At 31.7% G+C, this 21,966-nt stretch overlaps 1 protein-coding gene across 1 annotated transcript; it reads left to right on the plus strand.

The window, feature by feature from the left end:
* The first annotated feature begins 1,687 nt into the window (after positions 1 to 1,687).
* On the plus strand, positions 1,688 to 21,963 carry LOC145319756 (uncharacterized). The gene is made up of 11 exons (XM_080162090.1): positions 1,688 to 2,481; positions 5,488 to 5,583; positions 10,290 to 10,395; positions 12,496 to 12,578; positions 16,071 to 16,152; positions 17,107 to 17,186; positions 18,033 to 18,067; positions 20,049 to 20,094; positions 20,893 to 20,936; positions 21,163 to 21,297; positions 21,820 to 21,963. Exons 1-11 carry the CDS (start codon positions 2,479 to 2,481, stop codon positions 21,863 to 21,865), a joined length of 756 nt encoding a protein of 251 aa, XP_080018216.1. The 5' UTR covers positions 1,688 to 2,478; the 3' UTR covers positions 21,866 to 21,963.
* The last annotated feature ends 3 nt before the right edge of the window (positions 21,964 to 21,966 follow it).

A 21,966-nucleotide genomic window follows, 5' to 3' on the forward strand; every position in this document is an offset into this window, starting at 1 on the left:
TTTGGAATTTAATTTTATTAAATGAGACGTCTAGCGGACAAAGTTTTACTTACGTAATTTACATTTAAAAATATTTAACTTCATATTTAGAAGAAAACATTGCTAAGAACACTAAATAAGGCCAACGCAACGAAACCAACTTGTTCCACATTTTTCTGTTCTTTTTTTAAAATTGGCATGCCTCATTTTTTGCGCACTAACCCTTGGTGTGGCTGAATACAAAGGTCGCCATGCAAAAAATTTCGCAAAAGTTTCTAGTTTTTGTTGTGTACTAAAAGTTAAACCCTAAAATAGTTTCTAAAAGAAGCACACCTTAATTTCTTGTAAAACAACTCTATAAGTTACTGTGGGAGGGTGATAATTTTTTTTGGGGGGGGGGAGTAGTCGACCCAACTATTTTAATTTTAGTTTTAAAAAGAAATATTTTTTTGGGGGGGAGGGGGTATTTTCATTTCTTGGAGGGGGGGGGGGTCGGGATATTTTTGGAAAATTGTACATCATAAAGAGTTCTTACATTAATACAAAAATTTTATATAAGTTAGACTTTTTAAAAAAAATTTCTTTATTTTGAATTTAATTTTTAATACTAATATTCCTCAAGCTGTTTCTTTTGGTGTGTTCGACAATCCTATGAAAATAGCATAAATCTTGACTATGAGTGAAATGAAATGTCGCCATGTTCATTTGGTTTCAAATAGTCGACATAATGCTTTTTCAATTACATCTTGACAAATGTTAAAATAATATTGACATTTACCGAGATCTTAGTGTATATACACTGGCACAGACATTCACAAACACCTTATCCTAGAATTTAAAGTAGTGAGTTTTTTTGTCTGAAGCTTAGGATCTCTGCTGGTCCACATAGAATGTTCATTTCAGGGCAGCTAAATAAAGGTCTTGAGGTGGTTTTGATATATTTTCTCGTATTCATTCGAATCCGGTGGATAGGAACCGGTTCTCATCCGTACGAAAAAACTATGTCTTGCATCGTATTATATCCAGTTTTCTACGAATATAGAAATGTACAATCATAAGATTAAACCCAGTTTTTTTAGCCCGTGCCTTCGGCATCTCGGGGCTAAAAAAACTAGTTTTAATCTTATAATTGTACATTCTATATCCGCGGAAAGCCGTTTATAATACGATGAAAGAAATAACTATTCTGACTTCCCACACACTCCTCTAGAGGCTAGGAGCGAAGCAACTATGTAAACTATAAAACAAAGCGGATTTTTGTTATGCAAAATATTAGAAAAATTTTAATCTCAAATGTAATTTTATGTGCACGTAAAAAACATTTACAAGATGCTTATGTATTGACCAGACTTGCAGACCATAGGGGGCAAGGAATAGTTAATCTGAAAAATGAACTTATGTCTGTACATTTCTTCGACTGTATTGCAAAAATTTATATACCGTGTTTTTTGATTAATTTTAAAAGAACAATTGTTAAAGTTTAGGTGACATTACATATTTTATGATTGATTGGTAGACAATGTCTTAAATTAAATTTAATTATCTTAAGCATGCTATTGCTGTGCTACTTATTATAATCATTTTTTAGATTAAATGTCCCTGTCCTGATGACAGGGCTGCGCTGGTGTTAACAGTTCAGGGGGTTGGGGATGGGGAGGGGGTAGTGTAGCATCACCACCACCACCACCCTAGCGGCGTAGTAGTTACGTAGTACTGTCAAGAGAGACCAACAAATCAAAGTTTGTGATTTACAGCGAATGGTTTGATCAAATTTAGCAACATTTCTTCATGGGGCTTTTTTGTATGACCAAGTCTTAAAAATAGAAAGAAGATTTTTTTATTATTTCGCTTCTTTAGAATGATAGATAATTAAATACTAGCTGCTGCGCCCTTAGCATCTAGGGGCTTTTTTATTCGAAGCTTTAAACTATCTTAGAACTTACCAGAAGCTTCACTGTAAAGTAGAACCATTTCGGTTCAGCGGTTAGCGAGATCCTTCGCTACAGACAAAAAAGCTTACTACTTTATATAATAGGATATGATAGGAAAGAGAGAGAGAGGGGTATAGTGGTGTAAAAAAAATCAACAAATTATGAAATGTTGAAGAAAATAAATTGTTTAATAAATCAGTCGGGAAGAGTTCTATTTTAATGGTATAATTTTTCTTCGAAACATTAAGCTACGCTCCTCCTAAAGGCAGAAAAAAAAACATACCCAGGCCCTATTTGATACTTTAATTAGCGGGTGATTAGCTTGATCTTAGCCGACAGACATCGATTGCAATGATATGATTGCGTTTACCAAAAACTATTTTCATAATTATTTTATTAAAAGAAATATTAAATTAATAAATTTGCTCTTTTAACTTGCTTTATCGATTTTGATATTTGCTAAAATACAAAATTATCTGTTTTTGAAGAGCTCCAAAGCCCCTGTGAACAATTTTTAGGCTTCGTCTTCGCTTCTCTTCTTGCAGTTAAGAACAAACTGGATTTGGAAATGGTAGTGCTAGATTTCCTTTCTTTTTTTTATATTTTTTTGTACTTCTTATTAACCAACAAAAGCATTCATAATATGTAAAATAAACGGTGAAATTTAATGTCATTAAAAAATAAGATTTAAAAATCTTTTTTGTTATGCGCTAAAAAGAATAATTTGAATGAAGAAAACGGGTCAAAAAACGGTGCAGTGATTACAGTGAAAAATTAAAAGTTGCTGTTGTAAAATAGGTCAACTAAGTTGGTTTGAAAAATAAGTTTAATTTGGTCCATTTATTATCGGTCTTAGTTAAACTAATTATTATTTTTCAAACAAACAAAAAATTAATTAATTTAATAATTAAACATTCTTTAATTTTGTTTGACCCAAAATTACAGTTTAAAAGATAACATAAAACCGTTCAAAGATCTTAATGATAGAATGTGGCCACAAAATTGTAATAAATTAGTTTAACTTATCTTAGTCTCATCTTTTGAATATCTTGTTTTATATATGTGTACAGGATGTTTCATACGAATTGTCCAATTTTTAAAACTTTAAGTAATGCATGAAATTAAGAAAAACATTATAAATTATTAACCAAAAAGCTTAAATTCATACACTAATACATTAAAAGTGGAAAAAAAATTTAGAAAATCATTTATGAATAAGGCAATAATTTATTTAGTCTGTAACAACAGGATTTAATTCATATTGTTTTAGGCATCACAATTGTATTATTTTGTAATTCGCTTGTAAAATATTGCACCAATTTTAGGTTTGCGAAAACAAAAAAAATGTGTTATTTTTTTATTTCAATTCTAAGCAAATAAAAAAGACAAAATCTAAACGTTTCTTCAAATAAAAAGCTGATAAGTAATTTTCTGTATTTTTCATGATTCACTTATTAAAAAAAATTGAGACAATTTAGCTAAAGCACCCTGTACATATTAACTTATACCTACAGGCCATTTCCTTATTTTGGTAAGCCCTAAACAGTTTGGGAGTTGAATCCATTTTTATAGAAGCAGAAATATAATCTGTGATTACGGTTTTGACCATCTAAAAAACGTAATCTACCATTCCACTTTCCCCTTTCTTGGTGATGATATCATCAACGCCGATACGATTTTTGAAATGTACCATTCCACTTTCAATAGAGGCGAAACTGGAGTGAGGGTCAAAACCGTAATTATAGATTATATTTCTGCTTCTATAAAAATGGATTCAACTCCCCAACTGCTGAACGTCCCCAATAAAACTGTTTTTAGTGGCACAGCTTCTTTAAATTGAATATGTTATTTTAATCTCATATGTAATTTTAAAAGCCTTAAGTAATTGTAGACTTTTAAGGCTTTTACATAAAAGATAATTTAAAAATGCATAATTATTTAATTATTTTGTAAGATTTAATAATTGTCTATTTTTACAATGGCCTAGCATATATTTAAAGTTCATGATTTTTGTTATCCTTGTTTAAATAATGATGAAGGAAAATGTAGCAATAATTTTTTTCATGTGCAAATTATTTAAAGCTGTATTATGCTTAAATGAATCTAATTAATCTTAAAGGGGAACTCATAATGTTGTTATAGAAGATTGTGAAAAGCCGACCCCCCCCCCCAGTTTCAATTTCAGTTATAAAAAGAAAAAGTTAAAAAACCAGAAGAGATAATTAAAATTCTTGAAGCATTTTATTACAAACAATAAATAATTATATCTTCAAATATAAAAACCAAAATTCCAAATGAGAAACTTATTCAAGAGGAAACATGGATAAATATATCCATAAATAGCGCAGCAACAAAAAAGAAACAAATACTTAACTATAAAATATATATAATAACATTAAATAAAGCTGAGCGTGATTTTGTTTAATTTTTATTTAAGCATATACATATATAGATACTAGCGGTTGCACCCCTAGAACCCTCTAGGGGCACTTGAAGAGGGGAGAGTTAAATTATATTTTTCTTGAGGGGGGGGGGGGGGGTAGGGTAATTTTTCTAGTGGCGATTTCTCTTTGGGGAATGGTGGTACCCTCCCCCAAAATAGTTATGAACCTTCCCAAGAACTAAGAGAAGCTCCCTTTAAAAGAGAACCATGTCGGTTTAGCGGTTAGTGAGATCCTTCCGTTACTTTATAATAGACTAGCGGCTACGCCCCTAGAGGTCTCTATTGACACTATAAATGTTGTTTTTTTAAAAATATGCTACCTATCTATTTTGCTTTTAAGTCTCTACGATACCTTGCTATATTGCGTTCAAATCTCTATAGGTAAAAACTTTTGATTTTTTTTGTGATTTCTTTTGGGAGGATGATTTGGTGGTACCTTCTTCAAAAATAGTTTTAAACCTTCCCAGGAGCTAAGAGAAGCTACCCTGTAACGGAGAATCATAACAGGGGTTAATTTTGTGTGTGCAGATCTTATTGTCCATGGTTAAAAAGTAGGAACTAATCTACCTATGGAATAGATGCACTTTTTAATAGTAATTTTTATAATTAATGACTAATGTCAATAGATAATCAATTGACCATTAGGATATATAAGTTTTGAAGGAATTTTAATGTTAGAGGGAGATTTGAAATCTGCATAAAATTTTAAGGATTTTTTTTTATAAAAGTCGTTTTTTGTATAATTCTTTATCTAAAAGTGGAAATACAATTTAAGTTCATAAATTTTGACCAATAGGATAGGTGGATTGGAAACTACCTGCGCTCTAATGATGTGTGACACTTAAGCTTCTCCTATCAGAGCGCAGATAATTTTCAATCCACCAATCACAGATGTCAAAATTAATTAACTTAAATTGTATTTCCGCTTTTAGATAAAGAATTATACAAAAAACGAATTCTATAAAAAAAAATCTTAAACTTTGATGCAGATTTCAAATCTCCCTCTAACAATAAAATTCTTTCCAACTTATGAACCTTATAGAAAGAATGACATATTCTATGACCCAATGATTTAAACATTATAGAAACGTATGCCCAATACTGAAAGCTTATTATTTGTATATTTTTTTATAGAAATTGTTGGTCGTGACTGCTTTGGTTGGGTTAAGTTCATCTATTCCACATCGGTTGCATACAAGACAAACTTTAGAAGATGAATTACCATTAAGGGTAAGGTTTAATTTTTTTTAATTGTAAAGGTTTTTAACATTAAGAGTATGACGTTGTACCCGTCTTATCGTTTTTAGCCCCTTTTTTATGAGATTCCCTAAAACACTACGATTGATTTTTAGTTGGTTTTTGAATGGGGATTCCTATAAGCATTAGTATCAATGCTAAAAGTATCATCCTTTTTCAGCATTTCTACTCTCTTTTACTCTTTATTTATATTCTTTTAAAAGATTGTTTGTCTTTTGAACTTGGTTTAAATGGATGTTGTCAACCTGGTTTATCTTATTTGTGTAGATTTTTCACCTTTTATTACTCAATTATGAGTTCACTTCAGCCTGGTTAATTGATGTGCACGCCACTGTCTTGAAGTTTTAAAAATACATAAAAAATCAAAGACAGTCTTTTTAAATTGTGAAAACAGACATTAAAAAGGTGGCATATCCGAGAAATTAAGTGCAATCAATTCTGCATATTATAACAAAGTGTTCCAATAGCAAATAAATAAGATTAATCTAATAATAAAGTAACAGGATGTGTGTTTATCTCTGTGTTTGTCTATGTGTTTGTCTGTGTGTCTGTACCGAAGGATCTCGCCAAACGCTGAACCGATCGGGTTCTCTTTAACAGAGTAGCTTCTCATAGGTCCTAGGAAGGTTTACAACTATTTTGGGGGAGGGTGCCACCACCCTCTCAAGAGAAATCGCCATCAGAAAAAAATTACCCCCCCCCTCCCCACCAAATTTTTTATATATTTTTTCTACAAAATTTAGAAATGGGGGGGCACCCCTCCAAAAAAAAAATCTAAAATAATAAATTGGGTTATCAGATTTGACTCTCCTCCTCTAGTGCCCCTAGATGACTCTAGGGGGCGTAGCCGCTAGTCTTATAATAAGGGGATAGCAAAGATATAGGTGCAGTTTTTAGTTTATTGGCAATTTACAGTTCTTATGATATGCTTATGTGATACTCCTTGCGGTAATGAATGCACACCCCGCAGAGAAATTTATCTGGGAACCAGCACAATTGTTTAAGATCAGTGACGGGAAATATTCCGGGTTCAGCCAAGCAAAGCCAAAACTAAATCTTATAATAATGTGGCAAATGAGTGGATTTTTGTTTACTGACGACAATTTTCTGCAATTTGCTTTTAATCAATCCCAAAGTGCTTTTCTTGAAATCTAGTCTTGACTTATGAAAACTCTCCAATTAGATGAAATTAAAAGTCTACCTTATATAAGTCTTCTGTGTAAATTTAAATCAAATTATGCTATTTTCAAAAACAATGTGATAAGGAATAGAAACAAACTAAATATATTTTGAAACAAAGCAGCACTCAAGAATCAGTGATTTGAGGGATAAGACAATAAACGATATTTTGGTGTGCTTTCCAAATGATAATAAGCAAAATTACCCCTTATCTAAATTACAATTACTATTAGTGCTTTAAAGATTTGAACCAACCAATCAATAAAGTTTATATGTATACGATTGTAATAAAAATTTGGGTACCATTGTAATTTACAGTTCAATGTCTTCTCCCTCCCTGCTCAAGTATATAAATTGTCTAAACATTTCCCCCACTGTTAAACTGCAAAGACAGACACTAAATATTCACACACAAACAAGGATGATTACATACATCAATAGTAATGCATTTGCAGATGCTTATGTAGTAATGATAAGACATACCTCAGTCATAGAGTAGCTGTGCGCTTCTTATAAAAAAAGTAAATATTTGACGGTAAAATAAGGATGTTTATCCATGTAAAGTTTTACAGCTTTATGAGAGAAGAAAAACCTATTTCAAACTTTGCAATTTTATTTTTTGCAATTGATTAATCTGTGAAAGAAATAAATGCATATTTTTTACGTTTTTTTGTTTGCTCTAGACATGAGATTTGATTATCCCTTTTAGTTAATAATTACATTGTTTTGTAACCAATTATAGTGTCTAATAAAAGTGACGTCATACAATACAAATGAGCAATGATAGGCCAACATACTTTGCAATTGACCAATGGCAAAATGTATAGTGGCCTATCATCGGTCATTTTTCTAGCATGACGAATTATTTAAAGCACATAAGCTGCTCCTGACCTAGTATGTAAACACAAATATGCCTTAATACATGTCATAATTCATAAAAAATACAAATTCAAACAGTAAATTTTTTTGCTTAAAACTTAATATTGAGGATATACTTCATAAACAGCGAATTAATATTTTGGATGATCTTCAATATTCAAAAATTTTTATTCTAATTAATTTTAACCCTTTACGGTCGTGTGTGTGTGTGGGTGGGGGGGTGGATGTTTGCACGCAACCGCTCCGATTTTTTCTTAACTGACTTTTCAGATAGAGTATTGCAAAACTTGTGAATTTATATATCTTTGAAATCATATATTGGCTGGCATAGGACACCAGCAAACCTGCCTGTTCATCTAGGTATAAACACTTTGATACTATAACACATACTCAAAAATGGTCAAAAACACTAAAATATCGTATGATAGTGCGCAACAATAAAGATTTCCAGGTTCCAGGTATGATCCTGCTAGTCCTGGTCCTGAATGTTTTTTTAGCAAACTTTAAATGGTGCCTGAGAATCCGCTTTGTTTCTTATAATGACCGAGACTCCTTTAATAATTTGTTAAAAGCATAAACGACATCTAGCTCTACCAGAAATTAATCACCCCCCATCCCTCCCTCCGCAAAAAAAAGATACAGAAATGGTCCCAGTTATTTAGGATTAAATAAAAAGTTGTATTTAAAACCATTATGCAATTCAAATTATTATAAAAACTGGTAAAAATTTACAAATCTTTTATTTTTAAAATCAAGTAACAAGCTGACAACTTGTAACTCGACAAAGTGTCGCAAAACTTAGCCATGTGACGTCATAAAATGAGGGAGATGAGAGGAGAAGTGGGAAGGAAAACCCATAGTAGCTTCGTTTCTTATAATACACATAACTTCCAAAAACCTCTTAATGAAAACATTTCATGTATGTAAGTGTAATTTTCTAGTGGTGTTTTTAATATGTAGTAAATAAAATTTTACGTTGATATGAACATTCGTTAGGATCTTATGGTGGATTAGACTGAATTTGGTTGAATTTCAATTTGAAGGATATGGGTAAGTGGCTGAGGTTGGCTGGTTCTTTCTGCAAGCCACTCAGCATTCTCGAATCCAGCTACTATCTTTTGTTTCATAAGCCGTTTTATAAGTATTAAAGCGGTCACATCTGCTAAAATGCCGCGTATGAGGTGGGTGCAACTAAGGTTGGCTTTGACATATGAGACTTGGTTTGGATGATTTAAAATTTGGTGGCTGTGGCTAACAGTGAGGCTTATTATTGGGTGGCTTACAAAGCGTGAATGCAGAATAGGCTGCCGAGCTAAAGAAATTTATTTTGGTATATTTATTTGAATACCAAAATGTGGCAAAGCAAATATTTGTCCTTTGAAAATATATAACATTATATACATATAATCATATTCAGATTAAGAATTCACATGAATACAGTGTTATGACAATGGAAAAATAAAACAAGGTTGACTAAATCTATTCAAATAAAATAACAGAAAAGATGAAGCAGTCTAAGCTAAAGATTTATATCTAATAATATCTATAATGCAGGCTTGATTACAGCTATAACATTATGCCTAATAGTTCTGAATTCACAATTTAAGATTTAATTTATCTTAACTATTTTATGTAACACATTTTTTATAGGGTAGAACAAATCACAATGTTTAAATGGACGTACTAACTTTAAGGTTAGGATCTCAGATTTACAATATTTACCTTAAAGAGAATTTATAAGTTCGATGAATTATACTTTATTGATTGTTCTATTCCTGTATTCCTGAATATTAAAAATGTTGTGTTAAATATAGTTTTACTAGTGCGTCATTTTTAAAAGCGAAGCTTTTCTATAATTAGATTCGGTCCGTAACGGATAGCTATTTTCGTTAATTTAGGCATGTTAGAATTGTCCTATCGATTTCAAATTTTGCATGGTGATTCCTGTAGTAGTACGATTTAGAAAGCGTAGCAACTCTATAATCATTACAAAAATGTCCGTACGTCCATTTTAAACATGTTGATTTTTTTTACTTTTTTAACAACAAATTTTTATGTGATCTAATCATCCGATTGATCTGATTTTTGGTATATTGATTCCTGGGACAACAAAGTATAATGTTATAAGCGAAGCAACTCTATAATCAAGTCCTAAATATGTAAGTATGTCCATAAACATTATCCTGTATAAAGCAGTTTTCAACAAATTTACTTACAATTTTGCTTCGACTTTTATACATTTATAATTTGATTATTCAGTTCTGACACTATATAAGTGTTCATGTCCGTTTGTCCTACCGTTTCAGTGCTTCGCTTTTATGGATGTTGTCATCCTTGTTAGGGTAACATTATTTTCATGAACATGGCAAATACGATTAATTAAGTTTTTTAATTGTGATTGTTAAACAATAATTAGATCAAGGATGACAACATTAGAAAAAAAATTAAACTTAATAAATTAAATGTTGATAACATACAATTATACTGTAAATCGATTTAAATTTATGGTAAAATTGCTTGATTTACTTCTTTAAGACTTAAAGTAGGTTTTAAATGTCAAGGATCATTCTAACACAAACCTTAATTGTTTATTAGCTGCGTCACTTAAAAATTTCTTTTAGATAGCCAATGTGAGACCATCTGAGAATGAAATAGAAGGAAACGAACTTATCACCTCAGCAAGCACAACTACCACGACACAGAAAACTACAACTAGTAGCTTAGCTGGTAGGTAGTTACAAATACATATATGTCAATTCCATTTACATATTTCTGGCTAGATTTAAATTTCTATAATGATTGTTTTTTAAAAGCGAAGCTTTTCTATAATTAGGGTCGGTCCGTCCGTACGTCCGTCCGTAACGGATAGCTTTTTTCGTTAATTTAGGCATGTTAGAATTGTCCTATCGATTTCAAACTTTGCATGGTGATTCCTGTAGTAGTTAGGTACGATTTAGAAAGCGTAGCAACTCTAAATCATTACCAAAATGTTCGTACGTCCATTTTAAACATGTTGATTTTTTTACTTTTTTAACAACAAATTTTTATATGATCTAATTATCCAATTGATCTGATTTTTTGTGTACTGATTCCTGGGACATCAAAGTACAATATTATAAGCGAAGCAACTCTATAATTAAGTCTTTAAAATGTAAGTATGTCCATAAACATTATTCCGTTTCAAGCAGTTTTTCAACAAATTTACTTACAATTTTGCATCGACTCTTATACATTTATATTCTGATTATTCAGTTCTGACACTATACAAGTGTTAATGTCCGTTTGTCCTACCGTGTCAGCGCTTCGCTTTTATAAATGTTGTCATCCTTGTTAATATATAATTTCTTAATATTTCTTTATCTTGTCTGTCTAAAGTGCAACAAATTCTTAAGCAAAAAGTAATAAATGTTTGTCTGTCAGTTTGTACCCAAGATTCTAGTTAACCACTGAACCGATATGGTTCTCTTTTATAGTGTAGCTTTTTTTATTTCTGGAATGTTTTATAACTATTTTGAGGGAGAGTATCATCACATCCCTAATATAAATCGAACCTAGAAAATGACCATAAAAAAACTTTTATAGAGTCCTTTAGTGGTGTACCCACTATTAATAGAACAAATTATTCTTTTAGTTTCAAAATTTCGGATTGAGTGCCGTTTACGGTAAAATAGAATCGATTATATACAAAAATCTATTAACTTTAAAGGAATGGGACATATGTATATAAATTACATTTGTAACCAAAGTTTTATAAGCCAGTATTTCAATTCGTTTGACCAAAAAACATTGGGTACTTTAATTGAATCTGAATTCCCAACTTTTCAACCATCAGTTAGGGGTAGGTTTTGTTTATCATCATCATCGTCTTATCCTTTAGAATCCTTGCCTTTTTAATAATAATTTCCATCATCTGTCCAGTTTTAGTAGGTTCCAGTATTATCCAGAATTATGCATTTTCACACATACCGGGCATTCACTTGCGCATCGTTTTTATATTCGCAAAAAGACACAATAGTAGATAATTAATCTTTTATTTATTTTTGATATAGGAGATGTAAATAAGGAGGGTTGTTTCACATGGATCTCCATGGTTAATATTATTAAATTATTGGTCAAAAAGTTTGGAAACTCCTAGTTTTGAACCAACCAATTTAAATTCAAAGAAAATATTCAAAGTTTTTTTTACCCAACAAAAAAGATAACGCAGTAGTAAGGTTAGGTACCAGTGTAATTTACAGTCAAGTATCCCCTCTCTCATTGTAAAATTTTTTCGATGTTTTGACAATATGAAAAAGGCAGTATGAGGAATTGATATTTCACCCACAAAATATCTTTTTCTCCTCTTAGCTAAATCTGCATTGCTTGCTCCTTGCCTTTAAATTTCTTTTTTTTGTGGGGGGTACTATTTATGATGTATTTCTTTTTTAATTTGTTAATTTGATCATTGAAATCTATCACTTAAAACTTTAATTTACACATTTTAAAATTGAGACAATTTGAATCTTGCTTATAAAAATGTCTAGCTTCTTTTAAGATTTCTCCATGGCGAAATTCTCAGTGATTCGAAATTTTCTACCATAACTTTTACCTTTGGAAATACCAATTTTCAGAAACAGGTTTTGTGATTTTTAGACAAATAAAACACGATTTTCCAGGGTTCGGAGGCCGCTTATAAGACTCAGTGAAAACGTCATTTTATAACATTAAAATTCAGTTGAATTTCTAAACCTGTTTCTAAACAGACAATCGATCTTTAGGAATTTAATTTTTTAGAAAAAAACATGATTTAAAATTGAGGCACTTATATAATTATCTTTATATTTTTAGACTCTACCTACAAAGTGGAACTTTCTGAGGATTCCATAGACAAATCAGACAGTGTAGATCATCATCATTCAGATCAACACAAGGTTATTATTATTTATGTAGATTCCATAGACAATATGGGACCACAGATAAAGGGTGTTTAAAAAAAACCAATCGCTTTACTCTTTTCAACATAAACCCTACAGTTTTAGTCAAAAACTAACAAAAAATGACCAAAATCATGTCCAAGCAATGTCAACGAGATAGCACTATTGAATTTTGATTTCTTTTCACCTCTTCTGAGCACTACAGCTCGAGTCCTAGCCCTTGTGGAAAATTTTTCTCTACGCGGAGAGTGCATATTTCATTACAAATTAAGACAGTTTTATCTTTTTTTAAAAAGAATAAACTGTCTAAAGTACTTGAAATCTTGTAGATAGACCCCACTCACCTCTCCTGAGCACTACAGCTCGAGTCCTAGCCCTTGTGTATAATTTTTCCTTACATGGAGATAAAAAATCAACTAATCGTCTTAAGTACTTAAAATCTTGTAGATAGACCCCATAATGTTTAGAGTTTTTGATGGAGCTTATTAAGACCTTTCTATAGACGCCTTAATCAGATTTCTGACCCAATCCTAGCCAATTTGGCATCCAAAAGACAGACCCATCAAACATTGAGACATGACTGCTCTGTCTTTAAAAAAAAAGAACAAACCGTCTTAAGTACTTAAAATCTTGTAGATAGGCCCCATAATGTTTAGAATTTTTGATGGGGCATGTCAATATCTTTCTATAGACACCTTACTTAGGTTTCTAACACAATCTTAGCCATTTTGACATCAAAAAGAAAGATCTGTCACACATCAAGAACTGGAGAGACCCGTCATGTCTAAATGTTTGATGGGTCTGTCTGTTTAATGCCAAATTGGCTAGGATTGAGTTAGAAACCTGGTTAAGATGTCTATAGAAAGGTCTTTACATGCTCCATCAAAAATTCTAAACATTATGGGGTCTATCTACAAGATTTTAAGTACTTAAGACGATTTGTTGATTTTTTATCTCCATGTAAGGAAAAATTATACACAAGGGCTAGGACTCGAGCTGTAGTGCTCAGGAGAGGTGAGTAGAAATCAAAATTCAATAGCGCTTTCTCATTGTCATTGCTTGGACATGATTTGTGTCATTTTTTGTTAGTTTTTGACTAAAACTGTAGGGTTTATGTTGAAAAGAGTAAAGTAATTGGTTTTTTTTTAAATACCCTTTAGTATTCTGAATTGTCTTATTCTTTGAGAAAATGCCTCTTAGAAGCGAAGCTTTTCTATAATTAGGGCCGGTCCGTCCGTAGTTCCGGAACAAATAGCCCTTTTCGTTAATTTATACATGTTAGAATTGTCTTATGGATTTCAAACTTTGCTTTGTGATTCCTGTAGTAGTTAGGTATGATTTAGAAAGTCTAGCAACTTTAAAATCGTTACCAGAATGCAGTACGTCCAATTTTAACATGTCAATTTTTGTTCAGACTTTTATACATTTTTATTCTGATTATTTAGTTATGACACTCTGCAAGTGTTAATGTTCGTTTGTCCTTCCATTTCAGAGCTTGGCTTTTAAAAATTTTGTCCTCCTTGTAAAATCTTATTTGCAGATTAAGATAAATAATGTTAAAATGTATCTTGCAGTAAAACAAAGCTTTTCAGTTTATGTTAAATTTAAGTTTAAATTTTGTTCTAAAGCAAAAAGTTCTTTAAATTGTATATATCATGGAGAAGGAAATAAGTATTATGATCAAGTATCCAAATTTAATTAATTACCGCTGAATTAAAGTCGTTTCCGGGTATTAAAAAAATGCCTCTGAAATAGAAAAATAGCTTTTTGTCAACAAAACTTTAAAATGCCCAATGTGTTAATTTTAATAATTTCCATTTCTAACGCACATAGTTTACTTGAATATTTCAATTATATTAAATGAAATTGTCGGATTTATAAAGTATAGCTACAAAGGTTTAAAATTGTTTTGAATTTGGGCTCTTTTAGCCTTCTTGCTAAATTTAAAAAAATTAATCTTTGTATAAATACAAGGAGGGAAGGGACATTGAGATGTTTATTACACTAGTCCCCAAATAACATCTTCTTATTCGTTGGCTCTACAACTTTGGGGACTTTTATTTAATTTTTATTGGTTGCTTCATTAAATTAAGTGTCCAGCGTTCTAATCACTAATTGTAATCTATTGAAGAGGTAATTTTGTGTATCATCATTGGTGATGTACATCAATTTATCGGCCATTGTTTCATTCCTTAATCTGTGTGCAAATATGCAGCATAGTGTACAAAGAATTAAATACCACATTAACAAAGTTTCCATCTCATTATACCACAATTTACATTTGAATAATCATTTGCATATACACTAAACTTAACAAAATCTTAACATTTAAATTTATAAAAATAGAATGAATTTAAAAATACATTAAATCCAAACAAAATTTAAGATTTTGAGCATGTTTTAGACTGTAATTATTCTTTCGTTCTGGTAGAAAATGTTTCACCTAACAAGGATGTTAATACTCATAAGTAGCAAAGCACAAAAATGGAGGTTACAAATGGACAAAGTGAGATATTAATCAGAGCTGGATCTTTAAATCATTTTAGTGGTGAGCCAGATCGGTGTGAGCCGAATTTCAGCTAATCACAGCGCGGCATTTCATAAAATACTGTGCTCTCATTTGTGGAAAGTTGGCTCACCCCGATCTGGCTCACCACTAAAATGATTTAAAGATCCAGCTCAGATGTTAATAACAAAGAAAAGAAAGACAGAGAGAGAGAGGAAGCTAAAATTCAAAGAAAATCAGGAAAATTTCAAAATAAAGTTTATGTTTGTAATCTTGACTAATAGACAGACGGCCAAAACAAAATATAGACTCGATGCTTATATGTCTTTGGAATCTTTAAAGTCAATTTAAAAAACCTATCTTCAATACCAGACGATAAAATCACATTTCCCCAAGAGCGATATAGACTGAGGGACATACAAATTATTGGAAAACAACATCTATAAAAGCAAAGCTAAGAAACAGTATGACACATTAACTCTTGTAAAGTGTCAAAACTGAATATACAAAATATGAATGTATAAGTTTTGACAAAATTATAAGTAAATTTATTGCAAAACTTCTTAGATACAGAATTCTGTTTAAGGACATACTGACATTTTTTTGGTGTAATTATAGAGATTATAGAAAATATTGTACCTCATTGTAATAGGAATCAGTAATATAAAAATCAGATCAATCGGATGATTTTATCACATAAAAAGATTGTTGCTAAAAAAGTAAAAAAATCAACATATTTAAAACGGACGTATGGATATTCTGGTTACGATTATAGAGTTGATACGCTTTCTAAATCGTACTTAACTACTACAGGAATCATCATACAAAGTTTGAAATCGATAGGACAATTCTAACATGCATTAATTAACTAACGGACTGACCAACCCTAATTATAGGAAAGCTTCGCTTTTAAATATATATCAATCATAATAGGTTACATTTATTTGTTCCTATACATGAATAACTTTATTATGTTTGTTTAGACAAAGTATAAAGATGACAAACCTAAGAAGGTGCATTATAATGAACATTACACAGTTGTGTCGCCTGTCAAAGCAGTAGTAGGTAAAGTATTTATTTCTAAGTTGTAAACAATCGGAAACAAAATCAGACCTGCAATAATAATTTATGCGTCATATAAAGGGTGTTAAAATAAAAACCAATCGCTTCACTTTTTTCAATATAAACCTTACAGTTTTGGTCCAAAATTAATAAAAATAATACAATTCATGCCCAAGCAATGACAATGAGAAAACAATATTGAATTTTGAATCTACTCACCCTTCCAGATTCCTAGAGCTTAATACCTAGCCCTTGCAGAGAAATTTGCCCTACACCGAAAGTGCATATTTTATTACAAAGTTGTCTTTTTAAAAACCAATCGCTCACAATTTAAACCACCATAAGTACTTAAAATCTTGTAGATAGACCACATAATGTTTGGAGTTTTTGATGTAAGACCTTTCTTTAGACACCCTAACAAGGTTTCTAACACAATCTTAGCCAATTTGGTATCAAAAAGAAAGACCTGGCAATCATTAAGAACTAGAAATAGACAGAGCCGTCATGCCCCATCAAAAATTCTAAACATTATGGGGTCTATCTCCAAGATTTGAAGTACTTATGGTGGTTCAAATTGTGAGCGATCGGTTATTTTTTAACACCCTTTAGACATACAATTATTTAGATAAAAAATCATACAATACGGCTTTTAAATTGTTGTAAAAGTGCTTGAATACACCTTCTGTTGACTGTGAACATACGGATGATTTTCGCACAATGAATCACCATCGTATGAATTATTAATCATAATGTCAAAATTTCTTTAAACTATAAGAAATCGTACATTGAACATTACATAGTTGCTACAAAGTCAAGATTTTATCTTAACTTTTACTAAACCCTAATACGAGGTTTGAAACCGATAGAAATATTCTAAAATGACCAAATGACTGGCCGACACACCCAAGAAGTTTTAAGAAGCACCTAAACATTAACTTTTTAGTCCAATACATTTAGGTTTCTTTGGAGGTCTTTTTGGTGCAGTAGCTAATACAGTTGGAGCTGTTGTTAATGAATCTGTTGATATTGCAAGAGAGGTAAAGAACATCTTTTGTGCACAACATTTTTCTGAATGTCCTGCCTATACATTAGGATATATAAGTTGGAAGGAATTTTAATGTTAGGGGGAGATTTGAAATCTGGATCAATGTTTAAGGATTTTTCATAAAATTCGCTTTTTGTATAATTAGTTATCTAAAAGCGGAAATACAATTAGGTTAATTAATTTTGACCAATAGGATAGGTGGATTAGAAACTACCTGCGCTCTAATTGGGTGAATGATGTACGTCACTTAAGCTTCTCCAATCAGAGTGCAGAAAGTTTTCAATCCACCAATCACAGACGTCAAAATTAATTAACTTAAATGTATTTCCGCTTTTAGATAAAGAATCATACAAAAAAACGAATTTTATAAAAAAAATCCTCAAAATTTGATGCAGATTTCAAATCTCCCCCTAACATTAAAAATTCCTTCCAACTTATATATCCTACTATACATGGTAGTAAGACGGTTTCCCTCAAAGTGGCTGGTAGAGCACAGAACCCCTCCCTCATATTTTATAATATTTTTTTTGTATAATTTTCGCTCAGATTAGGTACTTGGTGGCCCCGTAGGTTTAGGGCTCGTGATAGGGGTTACTCATTGGGAAAACTACCCCTCCCCCTTTCAATTTGTTTAAAAAATAAAAGGGGGGGGGGGAGGTGGCATTTTTTTAAAGGCTCTTTGAGTGATAGCAACCGTAATTGTAGGCAGAAATGTTTCTTGAGTTAAATCATTTATATATTTTTTAATAATTTAAATTATAGCAGTAGTTGTAACAAATTTGATTTTTGATTTCAACTAATGATCATTAAGCACTTAATAAAATGTGTTTCTTTTTAGGTTGGGGCAGATAAACAATTAGCCAATGTTTCCAGGTCACCAATATCTGTTTAGAAGCGAAGCTACTTTAAAATTTACTTTATCTGTCTGTCCGTCCGTCCGTAAAACTATAGTGGAAATTTGATTTCCTTGAGTGCTATTTTAGAAAGACTTATGACTATTTTATAAATGGTTTACCAAAGTATTTGGATTTCTTTGAACGTCAGTCTGTCCGTCATGAAAAAACAGATATTGACAAGGACGTCCAAGCTTTTTATTTTAAGGGGGTAAAATGAAGTGTTGTAATGGTTTGAGGGGGTAATCTCATGTATTTTTTGAAATGTTAAGGGTGGGTAAGTTTAGAGGTTTCAGAGTTTGATGGGGTTATTTCAACTCTACAATTAAGATTGTCTGTTTATCCAATCAGAATTAATCATATTTAGTGATTTATTTACATACTACCAGAAATTTTAGTTTTTATTTGAGATCTATTGCCACCTTTTTTTATTTATTTTTTTTATCATTCAAAATTATAAATTGATTTTCCCCCATTTTTCTATAAAATTCATTTTATGTGATATGTATGTTTTTTTGTGTGTCAGTGTGGGGTTGTGTATGTTTGTGTGTGCGTGTATGTGTTTGTGTGTCAGTGTGGGTGTGTGTATGTTTGTGTGTGCGTGTATGTGTTTGTGTGTCAGTGTGGGTGTGTGTATGTTTGTGTGTGTGCGTGTATGTGTTTGCTCGTCAAAGTGACTTTGCAAGGCTGTGCAGTCATTTGTAACTTCTAGATCTGATTTGGAATTAGGTTTTATATTTCTCACTTCTCATTTATCTTTCCAAGTGTGGTCGCATACTTTCATGGGTTTCAGTGATAGGACTATAGATTTTAATGTATAAAACAGGCCCGCTAAAACAGAACCGTAAATGGTTTTAGATGAACTTCCGATTAAAGATTATAACTCATTTTTAACGGTTTATGTAATGTAAAAGTGAATTACAAGAGCTTACAGTTATCGCTACGGGCAAGTTTATATTAAAAAATTATAATAATATAGTTGTAGAAAATATCTAAATCGTTATATTATTTCCCTTCATGAGAATTTTAACACTTAAGTCTGTGTCCACGTGAGTTAGAGAGTAAGAAAGATACTTTGCTAAAGTCAAAACAACAGTAATGGCAAAAAATTCTATGAGGAAATAATTTTTATGTTTTCATTAATTTTAGAAAAATTAATCAAGTTTTCGATCGAATGATTATTTTATTTATCAAAAGCAACGATCCGTCAAACACTAGTAAACTTTTTATCCTCCTATGAGTAACTTTTAGCTAACTAAGATTCCCAAACCACAGCATACTTTTTATAATAAGAAACTTGAACATAAAATAAAGCAAAGTTTTAAGAGGCTTACTTGTTTTTAGCGGAAGAGTGAGTTGTTAAACACGCAGCTTTCTAAATCAGGGGTGTGTCCGTTCTTAACGGTCAGCTATGGCATGTTAGAATCATCCTATCAATTCCATACATCGCATGCACTTTTTTGTAACATTTATGTATAATCTTGAAAGCGGGGCAATTATGATTTTGAAAAATTAGCAGTTCATAAGTATAATATTGTATATGGTAATTCCTAATACAATTATGATTTTTTTTCTTTATATAATTTTTCCCTCGGAATAAAATCAAGTCCTGCTGCTTTTCATTATTCGCCTTAGTCGAGATTGGCTTTTATGTATGTAATCATTCTTGTTTTTAATTATATTGCTCTGCAATATAGCCAAAGTATTTGCAACAAAACTTTAAACTTGTTTGATTTTCTTTAAAGTTATCTTTTTACAAGAAAAACATTAATAAATAGTAAATATCGACCGAATGGTTCAGATGTTTACTAGATCTTACTAGACAAACATATAACTAATTAATTCAGTAAAACACAATGTTTACGTACATATAAGAAGCACTATAAAGTAGAATATATATGGGTGTTGTTTACATTTAGGTTTGTTAGTTTTAATTTCAATCATTGAATTTTTGTTTTTAGGAGCGTTGGAAATTTAGTAATCGATGGTGCTGGATTAATTAAAACGGTAAGTTTAATGTTTTTCAGAGCTGGATCTTTGTTTTAGTGGTGCGCTAGATCGGGGCGATCCAGTTCACCCCAGTTAGGCGTGGCAACGACACTCGTTGAGTGCCATTGCCACGCCAGTACCGCGCCACTGGGCGCGCTGGTTTGCCCATTCCATTTTGATTTAAAGATTGAAATTTAATAATATCTAGGTGTGCCAAACTGGATCGCCCCGTTTTAGCGCACCACTAAACGATTTAAAGATCCAGCTCAGTAGTGCCCTCTATAATAAGAGTAGTATAAACGTTAGTATTCAGAAGGTTCTTTAATAGACTACCAACTTACTTGGTTTTATGAATACAATTACAGTGATTTCAGGAACCCAGTAATAGTGTCGGACTGATTATGACGTAAAAAAAAATTAGCCAATGAGGGGCCATTATTGACCAATAATAAAATTTATAGTGGCCTCTCATTAGCTAATTATTTTTTTTACGTCATAATCAGTCCGACACTTTTACTGGGTTCTGATTTCAGACTAATAACCCTTCCCTCCCCCCCCCACCCCTAGTTTTAAAATGTATTTAAAATTAGGGGAAGGGGTGTTAATTTTTTCCCATGCCTAACTCCTACACGTTGTTCTAACACTACGGGGCCTTTATCTTCAGTACCCTAACCATGTGGGGCTTTGCATTGCTCAATGTAACCTAACATTCTATTCTTAAAAAATATAAGATCTAAAAATAGAATGTTTAATTAAAGAAAACCATGTATTTACTAAAAATTATCTACAAATTGATGATTGTTGTTTTTATTTTAGGCTGTTGATTATAAAGTAGAAGCGGGAGAAAGAATTTTTACAACGTAAGTACTCTCCATCTCAAAAAGTGGCTACGCCCCAAGAGACCCGTAGTTTTAAAAATTTAGAGAAGGGAGGGGAGGGGGGGGGGGGTTCTAATTGTTTCTAATTTTTCCCAAATAGCTACAAACCGTCCATGGAATTATAGAAGCTTCCATGTGAAGAAAAACTAGGTTCAGCGGTATGTGATATTTTTGACTATAAGAATGTCATAGTCTTAAATATTTTTAGATTGGGAGAAGCATTTGATAAAATGAGAGAGAACCAGAAGCCCAGCTATGATGGCAAAACAACAGAGGCTACAACCACAACAACTACAACCACAACCACAACACAGGCGGTGGAACTTAAACCTGAATACATTAGGCATAGCATTGAGTAAAATATTTCTAGGTGATTACCTCTCCTTCGATTGGTTAGTAATGGAAGGCGATAAATTGACGTTCAGGGTCTCTGTATTCGAAGTGATAGGAAATATTAGAAAAATAGCCTAAAATCATATTAAGACTTATAACTAAAACTTTAATAGTCTAAATCCATCCTGGGACCTATGTAAAATTTCTCTGAAATGGAGAACTCAATCAGTGGCGTGCGAACCGAAGGGGGCATTTTGGGCAATCTCCCCCCCCCCCCTTCTAGCAACCAAAATGCCCCCCAAAACGTCTGCTATATTCAAAACTAACGTTGTGAGTTAGCGGCATTTGATGCGCTAGTACCCAAAGTCAGTCAGAACCTGCTAAATCCCTGCACATTCCCTTTAAGCCAGTACCCAAAGTTTAACACTCCTAAAAATTGAATAATCGATCCATTGTCCCCTTCCTTACTCCCTGGCTTTTCATACATCTCTGTACCTTTAAATACTGTTTAGCCAATGCTTGATATTATTAGACGAGGAACTGTTAACGAAAAAGATAAATTGACTGAAAAGCAATAATTATAATTACGTGTGTAGCTTTATTTTGTATTTTAGATTCTTTGTATTATATTATATCATTTGTTTCATTTATAAATAAAACATTGAAAAAGTAAAAATTA

This window comes from Acartia tonsa, chromosome 5 (genome assembly GCF_053477335.1).
Source record: "Acartia tonsa isolate MP-2025a chromosome 5, ASM5347733v1, whole genome shotgun sequence".
Lineage (NCBI taxonomy): Eukaryota > Metazoa > Arthropoda > Copepoda > Calanoida > Acartiidae > Acartia > Acartia tonsa.

Excerpts from the sequence above, each read along its gene's own strand:
- LOC145319756 (XM_080162090.1), top strand. Across the intron at positions 5,584-10,289 it reads AAGATGAATTACCATTAAGG|ATAGCCAATGTGAGACCATC; the intron begins GTAAGGTTTAAT and ends AATTTCTTTTAG. Across the intron at positions 16,153-17,106 it reads GCCTGTCAAAGCAGTAGTAG|GTTTCTTTGGAGGTCTTTTT; the intron begins GTAAAGTATTTA and ends CAATACATTTAG.